Source organism: Lycorma delicatula, chromosome 6 (genome assembly GCF_047948215.1).
Source record: "Lycorma delicatula isolate Av1 chromosome 6, ASM4794821v1, whole genome shotgun sequence".
Lineage (NCBI taxonomy): Eukaryota > Metazoa > Arthropoda > Insecta > Hemiptera > Fulgoridae > Lycorma > Lycorma delicatula.
In genome coordinates, this window is record NC_134460.1 from 157908114 (window position 1) to 157927124 (window position 19011).

Consider the following 19011-nt stretch of genomic DNA (forward strand, 5'->3'; position numbering starts at 1 on the left):
CAATCCTGTTTTTAATATTTGTGGGAAAATTCCAGTAGAAAAATTAATGTTAAATAAAAATGAAAGAACATAAACTATCTTTGGGATTATAGATTCTATGATATTAAAGAAATTATCAAAACTCGAATTGTTTGGTTTTAAACCTTTAACAATGTTAAGAATTTCAAAATTTCCAATTATACAGAGGGGTCCAAAAAAATGCACTCTGTTAGTCCATATCTCATGGCAATTTTTGGCACAGAGAGAGGGTTATGGTATATGTTCAAAATGACCACCAGCAGCTTCTATACAACTACATAGCGCCAAACTGCACATTGAACTACAGCTGTTTGTGTATCTGGCAGCTCATGATTACAATTTTTGCATGTAGCTCGTTGATTGTTGCTGGTTTTTGTCAATACACATCATTCCTGAAGCTCCCCCAGAGGTAGAAGTTCAGAGGGGTCGAATCAGGAGACTGAGGTGGGCACTCTACAGCACCTTATTGAAACATTCACCATCCACCTTGATGAAACTACCTAGAGTTTTGTCAAGGTACAACCTTACATCTCAATGGTAGTGAGGTGTGGGGCTCCATACTGTTGCATGTAAAAAACGTTTTATCACCATATATGTTTTGGATGGCAGGCAAAATCCTTGCTGAAGTGTATCAGTATCAAGATAAGCCTCACCAGTTATGGTACCCTCAAAGAAGGGACCAATCAAACCACTCACTGGTAGATCACACACAGCAATCCCCCATAAATTCACTGCCCTGTCCATATGAGCATGAGGATTTTCAAGAGCTCAGTAGACACAATTGTGGCAGTTCATAGTACCGTTATGTTTGAAAGTCCACTTTCATGCGGGTCCCGGGTTAACTGATTTTTGCAGTGATTGGGTGATATGTTGCAGCACTGGACGCCGGACTTGTAGCTGTTTGTGGTCAGCCAGATCTTTCCTTGTTCACATTGTTTTTACAGTTCTGTTGTTAGCTGAATTTTTTACCACCACTTTTCAATTCTTGTAATTCTTCACAATTTGACTTGACTGCTAATTTCATTTATCAATCTCCTCTGTATTGTAATGTTTTTTGAGTTAACTCAAAAATATAAGTGAAATATTCATTCTTCCTATTTCTAATATTATTATGAAATTATTTTTATAAATTGTAAACTTTTCTTAGCACACTATCATTCCATTGAAACATTTATATATTTCTAGTGTGAGGACTAAGCTTTGTCTGCTGTTTATTCTTTGGTAACAGATATTGGGTGTCGTCACCTATTTAGTCTATCTGTAGTAGGCCAAAGATTGAACCTTTAGAGACTTGGTTTAACTGGATCTGTATAGGCATATCCTTCACTCCATCTTGTAATTAATTATTTTATGGAAAGAGTCAAAACAGTATGATTGCAAGAGCTTGTATATATTTGTATCTACAGCATTGTTTTAAAATATTTTATTTCAAATTGTGAATACTGATCAGTTACTTTCATGACTATTCCTAATTGTACACAGAGAACATAAATAACACAAATGGGTAAAAAAAATTTATTCTATCATTGTATCAAAAGTTTTACTCAAGTCTTAATGTCATTTCAACATTCATATACAATCTATAATACGAGTAATTATTGTTTTTTTCCCTTCTAGTTACTTATACCAGATAGCACATTTGGGCGACGATGATGATGAACCTGAGTTTAGTTCTGCCATGCCTCTGGAGGAAGGTGATACATTCTTTTTTGCACCAAGGCCTTTAAGAAATCTTGTTCTTGTTGATGAAATGGATTCTTTATCACCTATCCTTTCCTGTCATGTTGCTGATCTGGGTGAGATAATATTTTCACTTAAAAAGCTAATAATGATTTTTAAGAAAAACCATGTGGTTTATTGTTAAGTAGATCTATTGTTTAATGTTAGTACTAGTTTTGTGTAAATGCAAGCTATTAATGATGAACAATACATATATCCGTGTTTCATTTGATAACAATGATACTAAAGTTGTATACTGAGATAGCTCTTTGTTCTTAAGTAATTAATTATAAATGCAAAAAAAACCAAGGTAACTCTAATTTATTTTCCTATTTAGAGAATTGTTCAACCTATAAGTGTAGTTAAATTAGATTTTTTATTTCAAGGTTACTAATAACAATGTGCCATTGTGTTATTACTTATTGAATGCATATCAAAATTTTACTTACTGTTACTGGTGTGAAGTGTTGAAAACATTGGAAAACTAAGGAAATTGTACATATGTCGATAAATCTAAGCTGGAGTAAATTTGCTTCTATACTGCATCTATGATGTACTTAGTATGACATTACAGTTGTTATTGCAAGATTAGTGAAAATTTTAAGTGTTATGTAAGGAAGAAGGAGAAAGAGATAAAGGCTAAAGAGAATACAGACAGAAACATTTTTGAATGAATGGGAACATCAGAAGAAAGTATGGTTAGTACCAAGTTGAGGCTAAAATAAGATTGTTTTAATTAGCATACTGTTATATAGTGCATCTTCGCAAAATGCAGTGATTAAGCTTAATAACTTTCTTTATATATGTTTTATAGTACTATATTACTTAAACAGTAACATGTTCATTATATTTCACAACTTGAAAAAAATTTTAACTACAAAGATTTTCAAAGACCTTTTAATTAAATACATAACTTTTCTAGAGGTCATTTATTTTAGGATTAAACAGTTAAGATTTCAATTAGTTTAATTTTTTAGTAGAAATCGTATTTTATTTTAAAAACTTATTTTTAAAAAGATTTAAATTATCAGTTAATGTTTTAAATTGTTTCTTTTTTGCAATCTAGCTAATGAAGATATTGAAGATACTCCTCAGTTGTATATGGCTTGTGGTCGTGGTCCTAGGTCTACGATTAGAGTTTTACGTCACGGCTTGGAAGTGACAGAGATGGCTGTTTCTGAACTTCCTGGTAATCCAAATGCTGTGTGGACTGTTAAGAGAAGAGTTGATGGTCAGTCAATTTCTTTCATTTGTGACAATGATGGTTTTCTAATGTATTGGCTGGCATGTATTGTATGTTATGTTACAAAACAAACTGCTTCTGGGGGAGATCACAAGGGGTTAAAATTGATAAAAACAAAGCTTCTGAGCATTTTGATAAGTAAATAAATAAATTCAGATCATAATATATCTCAAGAATGGTTAGTTTATTATTACATTGATAAAAATGAGTTGTTCTAGTATTAATGATGTTAAAACCTTGATTAAAGCATCATTTTGAAGTTCAGAACTAAAAATAAAAAAACAGCTTGTATAGCCCATACTAATTTGAAAATTATATAATTTATAAAATAGTGTTGCAGCCATACATAGGTAATAAATTAATAAAAAAAGTAGTTAATAAATAGAAAAAAGGTGTGAATTTAATATTTAAGTATTAAGATTTTAAATGACTTAATTAAAAATTCAGATTTATCTAAACTTTACTCAAAAATCTTAAAAGTAATTTTTACAGGAAATAAATATTTAAGTTTTATTTAAAATCATCAGATTTTACTGATCGTGTAGATCTTAATAGGAAAAAGACAACTTTATGATAAAAAAATTGTTTTTTTCCCCATTTCAGCCTTTTATTGTATTTATCCATTTATTATTAATTTTTGTCATTACATTTACTGTTTTTATATGAGGTCTGTTAAGAAAATAATTAAACATTTTTAATTACATCCCAAAAGAGATATTTAGTGACATACAGTTGGCAGAATTTTATGCACATAACCTCCTCTGTTACCGTTATTTGAGTGTAACGTGTTTTAAGTGTTAGTAGCGATTTTTGTAATGTGTGACTTTCATGAACAACAGTAAAATGTAAAATTTTGCGTGAAACTGGGGAAACCTTCACAGAAATGTTCTAATTTTTTATACAAACTTATAGAGACAACTCTAGGTTATACTCAATATTACGAATGATTTTCACGATCTCAAAGTGGTCATCAGTCAGTCGAAGATGATCCTTGACCAGGAACGACTTAGACTTCACCTGATGACACCCATGTTCAGAAAATCAATGATCTGGCGCATGCAAATTGCCGATCGACTGTCAAAGAACTTGCAGAAGAGGTTAGCATCTCATCGGGATAGTGTCATGACATTTTGACTGAAAAATTCAACATGCATTGAGTTGCGGCAAAGTTTGTTCCTTGTTTGATGACCAAACACCAGAAAGAACATCGAGTGGACATGAATAATCCAGTGACATTGAAACATTCATGTAAAGGATCGTAACAGAAGATAGCTGGGTTTATGGTTACAACATTGAGACAGTTCATCATCATAAAATTGGAAATTATAAAAATCATTACTAACAGTTAAACACGTTGCGCCCAAATAATAACACGAAAACTAAAGGAGATATCAGCAATTCAAGAACATGTAGTTACAGAGAAGGTTATGCGAAACATAATGCTGCCAACTGCACATCACTAAATATCTGTGGTACATAATTAAAGATGTTCAATTATTTTCTGAACAGGCTTGTATGTTTTAATTTTATTATTTGATTGAATTTAAATAATTCCTTTACTGTAAGTTTTTAAGAAATTCAGGTGTCTGTTAATTTAAATTAGCCAAATTTTTATAATTAAAATTTTAAGTAGTTTTATAAAATGATCTCATTTGCTGTTTTGTCAATATGCTCAACTTTTCATGAATAATTTACAGTATTTTGGTTTTGTTTTGTTTCTTTTTGTTCAAATGGTGGTAATCATGCTGGAATCTAGATCATAGTATCAAGGTTCTGTTCCCTTGTGAGCAGCTGGGGTACCTTATCATTTTCATCCATCATCTCACCTTCTTTATTAAAATGTATTTAAATGACATAATATCAAAATAATATAAAATAGAAATAAACACAGTATGCAATTTTATCACTTTGCAAACATTCTTTTCTTAGGATTCGTATGATTAATATTTCTTTTTAGAATTACTAAATTCCATGACAACTTGCTGTGTTCGAGTCCATTTCCAGTCAGTATTATATTGTTTAAATAGTTCTTGAAGATGAAAAATTAAATAAATTAAGGTCTGCTGTAGGATAAAACTCTTATCATAGTGGTGTAAAAGGAGCGATGTCAGCAATATATTTCTGAAACTATTCATGGCTGTACTCATGGCTGGTTTGGCTGAAAAAAATTATATTCACATTGTGTGTGAATATAATAGGTTCAAAGAACCTATCTAAAATGCCTATCTTTTCTGATAAACATGTTTTAACGGTCAGATGTTTTAGACTAGATTTTATTTATTAGATTAATGCAAAATTTCTAATAATTGAGCATTTCCTGCAGCATCTTGTAGTCATCAAAAAGTGGCATGTCTACTCATTTGTAGCCTTGTCCTGTTAATATTGCCCTGTACAATGTGAATGTCCCAACATTAAAAAAAAAACTAATCGGTTTTAAGTCGGTTTGTAATTGGTTTTTGGCAATTTTCCTTTATGCTTGGTTCACAAACAGTGAATTTAATTGCTTATGAAGGGGGTTATTATTGACTCTCTTGTCTGTCTCATGTATTATTGATAAATTAATAAAATATTACCTTTTTACCAGTGTTGCAATACATTTTGGTAATGCTTCCATGTTTTATGTTTACTATGTTTAAATATAATAATAATAATAATAATTTAAACTATTGTAATTTTATTAACAAATAATTACTTGTTTTAAAATAGACTTTTTTTCATCGACACATTTTCAAAGTCTTAACAATACAAATTGAGGGTTGTGTCTTAAAACAGGTTCTACTGTATTTAAATAATCCTTTTTTTTAATATACAGAATGCCTCTGCTGTGTTGAAATAAAGAAAATTTATTTGTAAATTAACATTATTGTTTTTAAATCCTTGTAGTTTTAAATGTAAAAATTCTAGGTTTCATGTGCAGCGGGTTGGCGATGAGTAACAATAACATTGGCAGATGTCAGATTGTTAGTAAAACTAGTGAGTACCATAGGAAAGCTATATAGTTGGAGGAGGTAGCATTGTAGATAAAACTTAGGTATTTTACCTAGATATGCATTGTGAAGATTTGCTTAGTATAGGTTTTAGGTATTCTTTGTATTGTATTTTCACAGTAGAATAGTTAGCAAATTGCTAGCTATATTTAATTAATTTAGACAGAGGTGAAGAGCATTTTTTTGCTAGCTATATTTAATTAATTTAGACAGAGGTGAAGAGCATTTTTTATGCAGCACAATTTCAGTGTTGTATAAAAACACAGCTTATCCGTTTTGTATCTTCCATACTATTTTCCACTGCTGGTGTTCTATAAACTAAGCTTCAGACTATAGTCGTTTTTATAGATTTATGTGCAGCAGTTTGATTATTGTTAACATTTTTCTTTTACCATGGGTTGCTAGTAAATTTATTTATTATGATTTTATATTAACTATAGGATATTAAATAAGCTTCAGTTTATTACATTACAGTGGTTCCTCAATCTTATTTTTTCTTGTATGCAAATGAAATAATTAAAATTATGTTTTATATTTATAATTGAGAATGTTAGTTTGGCTTTATTCTCTTACGAATTATGCTAATTAAAAAAAATAGATGTGTGCAGTAAACAGTACAATTGAATTGCAGACTACTAGTAAAAGAAAAACATTAAGTAAATCTATCACAGCTTAAAGGTTCCTTGTGCCCCCATTGTGCTAAGGGTTATTAAAACTATTAAGAATTACATATTGTACAACATTAAAAATAGTTTTATTAATTAATTTTCATTTACTAATTTTGACTGGTGAAATAGATATTAAAGTCTATCAACACCAGTTATTTTCTTTTCTAGATTGGAGCTGGAGGATCGGGGACCCAATTAAAATTGCTACTTGAAGATGATGAATCCATTGCTTAAATGTGAAGGAACAGGTAAATCACAATTGGCCATGAAGACAAATGAATTCTGCTCTACATTGGAGATGTGCTTTCATTTTTATTTAACCTGGAAATTCTTTTCAAATTGTATTCTGAAGTTGCAAATTATGTTTTTTCTAGGTGTAAAACTATTTTCTTTGACATGGTACAACACTCTGTTTTCTGTTTATTATTCAAGGAAATTTTTTTTTTTCAATTTAAATATTAATACATTTTATGTCAGCCAATTTAACATAGATATTTTATTTACCTAAGGAGGGAAATTTAAAAGAATTGTTCCGAAATCTGTAAATTAAAGCAGAAATTTTAGTTATTAGTAGGATTATTTCTGAATCTTTTGTTTCTTGTTTAAGAAATATTATCTCTAGGAAAGGCTTTAAAATGATTTCATCCTTTTTTTTATGCAATGGCGAACTATTTTTTAAAGTATAGTAGATTCCTCTATTTGCATATGTCTGGAAATAAAAGATGTTAAAAACGAGTTAAATACTGAACTAACTATTGATTGAGGAATTCACATGGTTTCATTTAATTCTGTTTCCTATTAGAAACATAATTACTGCTTGTTTTCATTGCTGTATTTAAGGATTTTTTCTTAAAGATCTTAAGATATTTTTAAAAATGTAAGTTAGAAAATTAAAAATTATTTTTCTCTTAATATATGTTGTTACAGAGAAAATATTTTACAGCAACCCAAATAATATAAATTTCCGTAATATACTCGCGCTTAAATAATTGAATTTGTTGTTATAAAATTTCTACAATAAAAAACTAGGTTTTGTAGCGCATAAAATTTTGTGTATGGCTTTTGACTCCTCTCATAAAATGTTATTCAGGGTTAGCATATTTCTAAGCAACTGTGTTTTATAAAATATTAGTTATCTTACTATAACATTTCTTAACATTATTGTTATTTTTTCACAATTAATACTAAATTAAGTCAGTTTCTAAAGACAATTATTCATGTATTATTGTTTTTTCACTAATTGTTTATATTTCTTAGTTTTTTCTGTTAAACTTTCATTTTTATTTTAATCTGAAATAATTTTTTTTAGTACTTCCAATTTGTGTATAGTTTATAAAATATTTCTGTTGGTTAATCAATATACTGCATGCGATTGTGAATGATTAAAATTATTTAAATTTGTCAGATTATTAGGAGAAATCCCTTTTAATGTTTTAGATTTTTTTTGTATAAATTTTTCTGTAATCAAAATGATTTACAGTGTGCTTGTCAAAAATCTCATAAATGTTTTGTCGCTTTGTTTTTGCTTTAAATTAAGTGATATTTGTTTAATATTAATGAGTTAATTTTTGTAGGCTATGTTATTAACAAATCATTTGATTACAGAAGTTTCTTGTTGCAGAGGAATATGATGCTTACATCATAGTGTCATTCGTTAATGCTACACTCGTCTTGTCAATCGGTGAAACTGTTGAAGAAGTTGCTGATTCTGGATTTTTGGGTATTACTCCTACATTGTCTTGTTCTGCATTGGGCGATGATGCTGCAGTACAGGTAAATATCAAAATACCCTTGAGTGAATGTTTACTGTCTAGCATTTTTTAAATCTTAAAAATTACTTTATTGTTCAGTAAGGTAAAAATGTTACTTAAGTGGAATGGTGATTGAAATGAGAGCTCTGAAAATCTAGTATGTATACTTGTAGATACAATGTATGATGAGCAGTTGCAATGGAAACATGTTTTCCGGGGGTGTGTAAAATGAAAAACATTATATATAATATGAAGGTAAATATCAATTTTTTTAAATAGTGTGTTACTGTTAAGGATGATTCTTTATTATCCGTGTTTCATTTGATTGTAATGATAAGTTTTATAATCTGAAATAGTAACAGAAATTTATTCTTTTACGCTATTTCTGTTGTGTTTACAGACTGGCAAAATAACAGATGTATTATATTTCCAATTATGATTGTGATAAGGCATTGTTTTATATAATCAAGTAATTAATCTTCATAAAAGTTCTTTTTTTTGAAATTATAAAATAATTGTATAATTGATTTTGCAAATGATGATAACTGTAGACATCAGGAACTGATGCTTAAATGATGGTGTCCTGCAGTTCTGATGCAAGTAATATTTTTGAAGTACAGCCGTTAGAAATTTTTCTATCTATTAATTACTTTAAGGGGAAATGAAGGGGAATCTAGTTTGTTGTCTCAGCTGTTAGAATTATTTGGTAATAATTAAATCTCTAGATTACACTGCAATTATGATATTTAGGTAACACTTAAAAATAATTAATTCAGTATAATGCCAATTAAGGTTTTATATTATATCGAAATCTAGCGGTGTGTGTGTGTTAAAACACACACACGATGTGTATGTATTTATTTATAACCCGCTTGACTGTAAAAAAAAAAAGAATTTGCCTATTTATATACCCTTTTAATATAAAACCCCTCACATTATGAATGAAACTGTTATAAATAATTGTTGACATTAAAAAGTGATGTCTAATGACGCAGCCTGCTGTTATGATGCTAATGTTGTCAAAAATTAGTTGTCAGGACCTACATATTATACATATCTAGATGTAAATCAGTACTTTTCAGTACTTTGTATTGAAAACTTTCAGCATTAATAATTTATTATGATACTTTTAAACATAAATTTATTTTTTGATAAAAAAAGTGTAGCTTAAATACAGTTCATAAATTGTTTTTAAAATTATTCTACATTTTATCCTAGCAGATGTAGTTACCTTAAGATATTTTCAGTTTCTTTCTCAATAGTCATAACCCCTAAACCTCTATGGTATCTTTTTTATCTTTTACCTTGTTATTTATTCAATTTTTGCTTGTAGATATTCTTATTCTGTTATTCAATATTACACAATATCAGTTGGCCAATATTTTTTTTTTCAATTAATAAAAAATTAGTTCTGGAATTCATGTGTACTGTCATTAGTGTGTGTATCCTTTGTATTATTGTTGCACTTTGTGTAATTTAGTTTGAATAATCTTTTAAAACTATTTTGTTTTATATTTATAAATTCATGCACATCGGTATCTCCTGTAGGTATTATTACCATACAGGTCGATTTTGTGTGCTAAAACAAATCTACTTGTCGCCTCCTTTCATTGTTCTTTTTTTGATTGGAGTGAATCAAGGAAGATACAATTTATTATGAAAGTTGCAAGATAATAAATACTAAAAAAACATACTTAACATACTTGGCAAAAGAAAATTTTTAAAAAATCTAAATTTTAATGTATGTTGATGTTCCACATTTAATTCTTTTTGCTGTTCTAACTCCAGTGAAATCTATTTAATTTTTCCAAGAAGATTTTAATTTTATAAACCAATTAAATGCAAACTAAATCATTTATTAAAATAAAAATCCCAAATGGATGAAGAAAAACAAAAAGTACATATATTGTTTAATTGTGATCATATGGAAACATTTTTTTCTCACGTGTTATTTCCTGTGTTTAAAATCATTACTTTGTTTTAAGGGAATGCACCTTTTTACCTAGGACCTGTTTAAATGTTACTCTATTATCAGAAGTATTGATAATCACTGATACAGTAATATTAATGTCAATTCTACCATTATGGTTGTTGGCATTTATTTATGTCATTTGTGAAACATAAAGTGTGGCTATACATTTTTTTAGAATAATTTCATTTGTTAAAGAACATAATGGTTTATTCAGGTGGCCTCAGCTTAAAAGGAATTCAGTGAAGTTGGCGTAATTAAAATTCATTATCTAATAAATGTCTAACCTTAACTGATATTACTACATTTACATGTCTTGATATATTTTATCATGTGCTTATAATTTTTTTGTGTATACTAATTAAGAAAACTGCATATATTTTTTTATGAACCCATAGGATCACTTTAGTATTTCATTATCCAAATCTCTTTGAAGGGACTGTTTGGTCCTCCCAGTACTTTTCGTATGTTCTGATATCTGAGCCCTTTCTAGTGTTCAAGTGTTTGATCCACCAATATTAATACACTTGCTCCAACGATGAACTAGTTTTTTTAATACCTGATGCAAATAAGTCTTGGTCTTGTTTAAGCTACTTTCCCACAAAATTCTTTGACCTTCTTGTTGCTGAACTTTTCCATATAATGCCTCCTTGAGTGGACCAAACAAAAATGAAAATCCAAGGAAACCAAATCTGGACTGTAGGGAGGATGTGGTAGTATCTCCCAACCCATTTTTCCAATGGTTTCTGGGGTCAGCTGGGCGGTGTGAAGGTTAGCGTTGTGTAGTAATATCACTCCTTTTCTTTGAGATCCGCTATGTTTTTCTCTCATTGCTGACTTTACTTTTTTCATCAGCATGTCTTAGTAGTAGACACTGTTTGTTGTATGCTGATTTTCCAAATAATCACAAAAGACGACACCTTAGGCAGTCTGAAAGGATGGTCAGTGACTTTTCCCTGCTGATGCTTGTGTTCTGAAACAGGTGAGCTGGTGTGCTTCTATTCTGTGATTTTTCTTTTGGACTCTGGTTCAAACTGGTGAATCCAAGTTTCATAGCATTCTTTCAAGACTGTAAACACTTAGAGACTTACTTTCTTGTGTTAACTCTTTCAGGATCCACCTTGCATTTGTTTTGCTGTACTTGAGCTTGTTACTGATAATTTTTATGAACTGTGCCAACACTTACTGCAACTGTTTTTGCTCTATGTTCAACTGTAATATGTTGACCTTCACGAATAATGTACTCAATGTGCGTTTCAAGCAAAGAAGTTGACACTTCAACTAGCCGGCCGGACGTTGCTCGTCACTCACTGAGGTTCGACTGTTCTTGAACTTTTCTACCAATTGTAAAAATTTCTGTGGTTCATACAACTTTCACCATACTGTAAAATCATTTGATAAAGGATTTTAGCTAGTTTTTCACCTTCAGAAAGCAAAAAATGGATCACTGAACGTTGTTTAATTATAATGTGGAAATTTCAAGTGGACATGCCATCGTTAGTTGCAATATTGAGGTTAGAAACAAAACACTTTTTATCTGTCAGCTGTTCTCAGCTCATCCCAGTGATGCCAACCTATGGTCATGAAAGTACAAAACAACTACAAACTGTTTCATTTCTATATCAATTTGTCTCTTTAATTATTGAATGAATGTCCCCCGTTTGTTGTAGTGTCTTGTTTTTGTGTTAATGGGTAGACATTTTTAACTGTAGGTATAACAGGTTATTTTTTGACCTTTAGCTAGTTTTTTCTTGTTTGGATAAAGGGATTTTTTTTTGTTAAGGTTGTTTGTCTCAAGAGGTATTAAATAAATTGGGTTACCATTTTGACTTACTTATTACTGTTTATGTTTACTTCTTTTACTTTTGAATGATATTTTAAGACCTATTTTATTTGGAATGTATTGTAGTTCTAATATCTGTGTTTTAGCCATTCTCAGACTGCAGTAATGGTGAGAGTATCGCCTTGATGCAGTCCTGTTTTAATCTCAAATGATTCCAAGAGTTCACCTCTGAATTTTACTTTTGACTTAGTATTTGTGAGGGTCAGTTTTATATTTATTAATTTGGGATGTAGTCAGAGTTGTCATAGAAGTTTTAGTATGATTCTCTGTGGACACAATCGTATTCTTTTTTGAAGTTACAAATGTTATTGTAACTTTATTGTACCTTGTCTCTGCTTCTTTTTCTGTTTTAATCCATTGTCAGCTTGAGACTCATGATTGGTCTGGACAGCTTCTCCAGGGTCTGAAACCTTCCTTGTATTCTAGGATGATTCTTAAAAAAATTAAGTATGTTGTGTCTAGGTGTGAGATCCCCTGTAGTTGTTAGGGTCTGTTTTGTCCTCTTTTTCTTGTAGCGGGTAGAAGAGGGCTGTCATCCAGCATTCCAGTAATTTTTTGATCCGGTTGTTGATGAAGAGTGATTATTACTAGTCTTCCTAAATGTTTCCAGATCTCTGCAAAGGTCTGATCTCCTGCCGCTTTGTAATTCATCTCGCCCAGTACTTTGTAGACTTCTTTTATTGTAGGAGGGTTCATGCTTTCTGGTGGTGTGTTATTAGGGTGCTAGTGTCAGGTTACACAATTATCAGTTTTCACAATTTCGGAGTTTATTGAAATATTTAGCTAGGATTTCCACTTATCTTTACTATGGGCCAGATTATGGTTTTCATCCTTCATTAGTAAGGTTGGGGTTCATATTTTTGGAGTTGTGTTTTGAAGTATTGTGTGTAATTATGAAATTTAAGTAAGTTTTGTAGTACCTTTTATAGAAAGTTCATGTCTTAAGAATATTTACAAAGTTAAATTCAATACTTTAAAATATTAAAGTTTCTTGTTATTTTTAAGTTTTTCAATATTTGTAGAATACATATGAATATGACCCTTGTATCATTCAGTTTTGAATTGATATTACAAATAACTGTTGGCATTACAATCTGACTACTAATTATGGATCCTGGAATTCTGATGAGTTACTGTTTTTTAAATTATTATTGTGGAAGGTATATCTAGAAGATAGCAATTGCTATTTGTATATAAAAAAAGTAAATAAGTTGAAAAACAATTCTGTTGATACTTGCGTCTGTATAGCCATAAAGTATCAACAATGTTGTGTTTATAGATTAGAAGTGTTAAAGAAATGTTTATTTCTATGATATAATTTTTTTTATATTACCTGTTGGCATATTTTTCTTTATTTTTATTCTTTTATGTATTATTATATCAAGTCCTTTCATAGATTATTTTTTGGCTGGAATGTATAAAGGAAAATATTATTTTTAATATATCCTATTGTAATTAATTACTTAATTTAAGTGGATATTAATTACTTTTATTGAGATATTAATTTTAACATTTTATTTTTCGAAATTCCTTCATTCGCAAGTATCTTTGCTTATGTTGTTTTTATGTGTACAGTGTCGCTGGAAAGTTTAGGGACAAACCTAAAAAAAAATTTAAAAGAAAGTAATTTTAATGATACAAAATAAGAAAATAATGTAATCTTAACTAATATATGGTTCAATAGTAAATGGGGATTTAGCCTTGTAGTTCTTATTTTCTTCAGCGATAAGCTTTAGACAATCATCTTTGGTTAAAGTTTTGCTAAATTTGCGCAAACATAAACTTCAGCTCTGTCTTAGGTTTTGTTTTGGCTAGATGTTACAATCGTGCTCCATATATTTTTTATATTTTTATTCTCAGGGTTCCTTGCTGCACATCAAATAACCTCATCCTTTTTAAAAAAAAACCACCTCTTGGTGTAGTGAGAGGTGTCATAGGGCAGTTTCGTGCTGGTAGATGAAATTTTCACCAAGCAATTTTTTTAATTGACAGCAGCAGGACTTCATTGTTTGGTAGTATTTTACACTATTCATAGTTCCTTCAACAAAGAAAGCTACCCTGCGCCCTCAAATATAATTTGAATCTCGCAGCCTTGCTACCGGCCTGAACTGCTGGACTGACAAAAGCAGGCAAAACTTTTTCAGTCTTTGTATGTATGTCAGACCTTGATTCTGCACCTAGGAAATAGTTCAAATCTACTTTCATTTGAGTAGAACTTCTTTTAATCAGCTAAATTTTGTGTTGCTTTTTAGTCATATCATTTAGTTCATAACTACTTCCTGAAGCCTTGGAAGACACAGTAGACACAGAAATATTGAAAATCTGTCATCTTCATTACAGCAAAAAATCATAACAACTTGCATTTCGGTTTTTACAACTCAAAATTAAAACCTTTCAATTCTGACCAAGCGAGGTTTTGTGTGGTCTGCCACTTTGTAGAGCTTCATTGTGCATAACAGTAATTTGCTACTTGGTATCTTCAGATACAGATGATCCCTCCATTTCTCCCACAATTTACTTTCAAAAAACAGAAAAAAGGTAGTGAAGTTATAAGTAATGGTTTGACAAATCACAAGAGAATGTGCATGCTGGCGATCCATCACACACAAGACGCTGAGAAAACAGCTATGCAGTCAGAACGGATCAGTGTTGCTGATCAGGAGTTATCAGGAAACCAAAATGCCCAATTTTTCCACTGAAATTAAAACAAAATTGTTTGAGAGGTGATCTAAGAGTTAACAAATTTCTTTCCCAGGTTGTATTATTATTTTATGATCGTTAATGCCATAACAAAATTGCATTAATGATTTCATAGCTATAGGAGTGTTGTTTTTTTTTTTTTAGGAAAAAAAGATTTGTCTTGGCATTTTTTTTAAGCCCTGTTTTAAAATGAAAAAAAAAAAACATTTTATCTCCAAAAGTATTAGAGCTAGAGTAGTGAAATTTTCACTAAAAATCCAAAATTAGATGCATCATGTAAAAACATTGACTGAAATGCAGTTAGCTTTAAAAGTGGATTCGATGAAAATTGTAGGCCTGTCCCTAAACTATCTGGCAATACTGTAATTGGTGTAGGCATTGCACTGTATGACTGTTTCATTAACATTTTTGTGTGCTCTGTTTAGGATTTTATTTATCCTCTAGAGCTTTTCTCAACATTATTATTAGTTTTCATAGTTGGATTTATTATGACATTCTTTTTCATTTCTTATTGCTTTTTTGTCTTTTAAAAAATGTATCATTATAAAAGAGCTATCCTGTTGGGTAATACTGGTTGCCTTGAAAATATATTACATGTGATTTGCCTGATTTTACTGAGTATTTTTTATTACCATAAGCAATTTAATTAGATTTTTTTTTTAATCTGTTCTCCTTGGGCCTGGAGCTGCTTAATTATGAACACAGCACCAGGAAAAGTGGGATTTATTCATATTTGCACCTTTTCTACCATCTTTGTTCAGATAAATGACACCACCTTGATATTTGTCCAGTGTAGTCTCCTGTGATGTTATTGGGGTTAGCATGCTAAATTTTTTCAGGAATGCTTCCCTGGCTGTAAGGCCCTGTTGGAATTTGAATATAGTGTGCTCTGCAGTGTCCTTGTATTCATAATAATTATACTCTTCGTAATTATTGTTTTCTCAGTGCATGCATTTGAGACCTTGAACAAGGACGTAAGGCCACTCACTATTCCAGTGGTATCGCTGAGATAATCCTGTAGCTGCGGCATACTCATATGGAGACAGCTCTATGCGCCTGGTTCAGAATTGCCCAGGCTCTCCTCTTTACAAACGTGACAGACCAGGCTGGTGCTCCATAAAACACTTTTGAGATCACCATCTGTGACACTACTAATCTTTAATGTCAGGCCCCCCCCCCCCCGCCAATATAGGTCATTGTCCGACTGATGGTAGCTCTTGTTCTGTCAGGTGCCACAGGAACGTGGTATTTTTGTCTGTCTACACCACAAGTACTTCACTGCAGGAGAGAGGTGGATGACCGTAACTAAGTGAAATCAGGATGAACTCCTCTGCCTTCCTGAAATTGAATAGGCTTGCAGTAAACAAATTGTTTTTGGAAATTTTTTATTAGTGTAGTCATTACAGTTAATAAAAGTAATTTTTTTAAAACTGTGTTTTTGTTGTAAATAATTTGTCCGTCAAGACCATTAAAAAATGCACACTGACACTCCTATTTATAACACATTTATTATTTTAGGTTACCATGTACTAAAGAGAATTTCTACTTGTCGCCTCTATTTATTCAATATTTTTAAGTAATTATGTATCCATAGATAAATTTTCAACCATAGTAGAATTTTTGTATTAATGCAACTTACTTTTTTTGTGTGTTATAATTGAGTTTTTTCAGTTCTGAATTGTTCAAGTTTTGTTTGTAATTTTAATTTTTTTTTCATTTGCAATGAATTACGCATGCCAGTATCTCCTCTCAGTATTATTCTATTACTGTTAGGTCGTCGTTGCATGCAAAAGAAAATTTCATACTGTTCTTACATTTTATGAATAAAATATCATTTCATATGCTATAAAGTATGATACAGTTCAAAATGTTTTCAATGATGATAAGTTATCATTTTTATATTTATGTATGAATCAAAATATTTATTCTAATATCATTTAAAGTTGTTAAACATAAAAGTTGGATTTCTATTTTGTAATTTACATGTAGGTGTATCCAGATGGTGTCAGACACATTCGTTCTGATAAAAGATTACAGGATTGGAAAGTTCCAAGCAAAAAGCAAATTGTAAAATGTGCTGTAAATCAGCGTCAAGTGGTGATAGCATTGACAGGAGGTGAACTTGTGTACTTCGAAATGGACCCGGTAAGTATTTATTGTTTCATAAATTCTTGCTGTTCTCCCATACCGATTAAAAAAAGTTTCATCATATATTCACTTACAGTTAAAGAAATGTTAACTGAAAAGTGGTGGCGGCGCCATTTTCTTAAATAATCTTATTAGATGGTAACTGATTTTTTTTGTGTGATCGTGCATAGTTCCTAGCTCCATTACTCCTAACTTGTGTAAAAGCATACTGCATTATGGGCATACTGCAATATGGTTAGAAAAAAAATTTTGTTTTGTTTTTTATTCTTCCCAATGGTTTTTTTTTTCATTAATAACAATATAACTAAGCGGTTCAATTTTTCCAAGTATAGTTCAACAGAATCTTGTTAAAAGTGTATAGTTATTGCAGGTTTTTTTAAATTTAATAAAACATCTTAAAATCTCAAGTTATTTTTATATTCAAGTATTAGTTTCTTAGAAAGTTGAATCTATTTTAAGGTGATGTTATAAACCACGCTTCAAGCAAGCATATTAATTATAATTGGTGTGTGATTTGAATGTATTGAATTTATGGATGAGTGATGTGTTAAATTTAACATATGTAATGCAAAAGTAATACAGTTACATATATATTTTTTTTAAATAATTAAAACATGCCATGTTTTGAAAGAAAGAAAAAATAGATCTTGTACTTAAAATACAGTGTGACTTCCATGAACATCTTCAAAGAGAAATGGTTAAGTCAAGTATTGATATGAAATTGTGAAATAATTTTAACAAAAAATTATTATTGTTTGGAAGGGAAAAAAGTGTTTTTATTTGCTAAACCTTTTTTTATTTAATTGTAAAAATGCACAATTATCGTATCTGTGTAAATGAAACTGAGCACAGGTGAACTAAGAGACATACCTGAAAGTGGCAGTTTATTTTGTTATACTTGAAATAGATTTGTGACTTTCTTCAGAGTTCAGCTATTTATGTGCTGAAGAATATTTGCATAAGCCATCCTTCCTTTTCCAAGAATCACAGTCATTGTATTACAGTTAATATTGTGTCAATAATTATATAAAATTTTAAATTTTGAGTTTATTTTGATTTTTTTTTAGACTGGTCTGTTGAAAGAATATGACAAACACAAAGAGATGGAAAGTGATGTACTATGTATGGCATTAGGTAATGCACCTTCTGGAGAACAGATGTCTCGATTTCTTGCTGTTGGTCTTTCAGATAATACTGTGAGAATCATCTCGCTTGACCCATCTGTAAGTTAATACAAATTAGCATATTAAAGATAAAAAATCAGCATATTTATTAAAGAAATTTTAAAACAGCGGCTCCAGAACTACGAAAAATGAATTAATTCATCATCTGTTAAATTTGTTGTAATAATTTTGTAATATTTATTTTTATTTTCTCAGCAAAATTCATTGTTTCTTTGTTCATAGTAAAAATGAGATTTCACTTACTTATTTATTATTAAGGCAGCAGACATATATAACAATTTTGAATAAGCTGGATTTAGTAAATTGAAATCTTTAGTTGACTGCTTTTAATTGTTAACAAGGCAGTAAAAATGAGATTTCACTTACTTATTTATTATTAAGGCAGCAGACATATTGTATAACAATTTTGAATAAGCTGGATTTAGTAAATTGAAATCTTTAGTTGACTGCTTTTAATTGTTAACAAGGCACGCTAGTAAAAAAAAAGTTTTCTTGTGTCTGGAATGAAGATGGTGATTTTAAATAATTTTGGGGTGTTGAATTTCAAAACTGTTATTTCAATTTGTGTAATACATCACGGTGTTTTTTTTAGATACATACAATTTATTTACTGGTAAATGCATAATTGCTGAAATGAATAATTAAAAAAAATTCATTTAAATTTGGTTAAATCAACTAAATTTTTCAAATACAGATAAATTGAAATACATTAATACAATTTTAAAATAACAGTTTTTAAAAGTTTAAATCATTGCAATTGTCTTAACCTTTAATTTTTTAA

At 30.1% G+C, this 19011-nt stretch overlaps 1 protein-coding gene across 4 annotated transcripts in view; it reads left to right on the top strand.

Annotated features, from left to right (window-relative positions):
* Sf3b3 (splicing factor 3b subunit 3) overlaps positions 1-19011 on the top strand; it is a 76389-nt gene that overhangs the window by 28367 nt on the left and 29011 nt on the right. For 2 of the 4 annotated variants that reach the window (XM_075368888.1, XM_075368889.1), the window contains exons 6-10: positions 1636-1814; positions 2804-2968; positions 8257-8408; positions 16888-17043; positions 18114-18269. In XM_075368888.1, the coding sequence (XP_075225003.1) occupies positions 1636-1814; positions 2804-2968; positions 8257-8408; positions 16888-17043; positions 18114-18269 (808 nt within the window). Of the gene's footprint in view, positions 1-1635; positions 1815-2803; positions 2969-6764; positions 6884-8256; positions 8409-16887; positions 17044-18113; positions 18270-19011 lie in introns of those variants that run through there. The other 2 variants (XM_075368890.1, XM_075368891.1) reach the window with 2 other exon arrangements.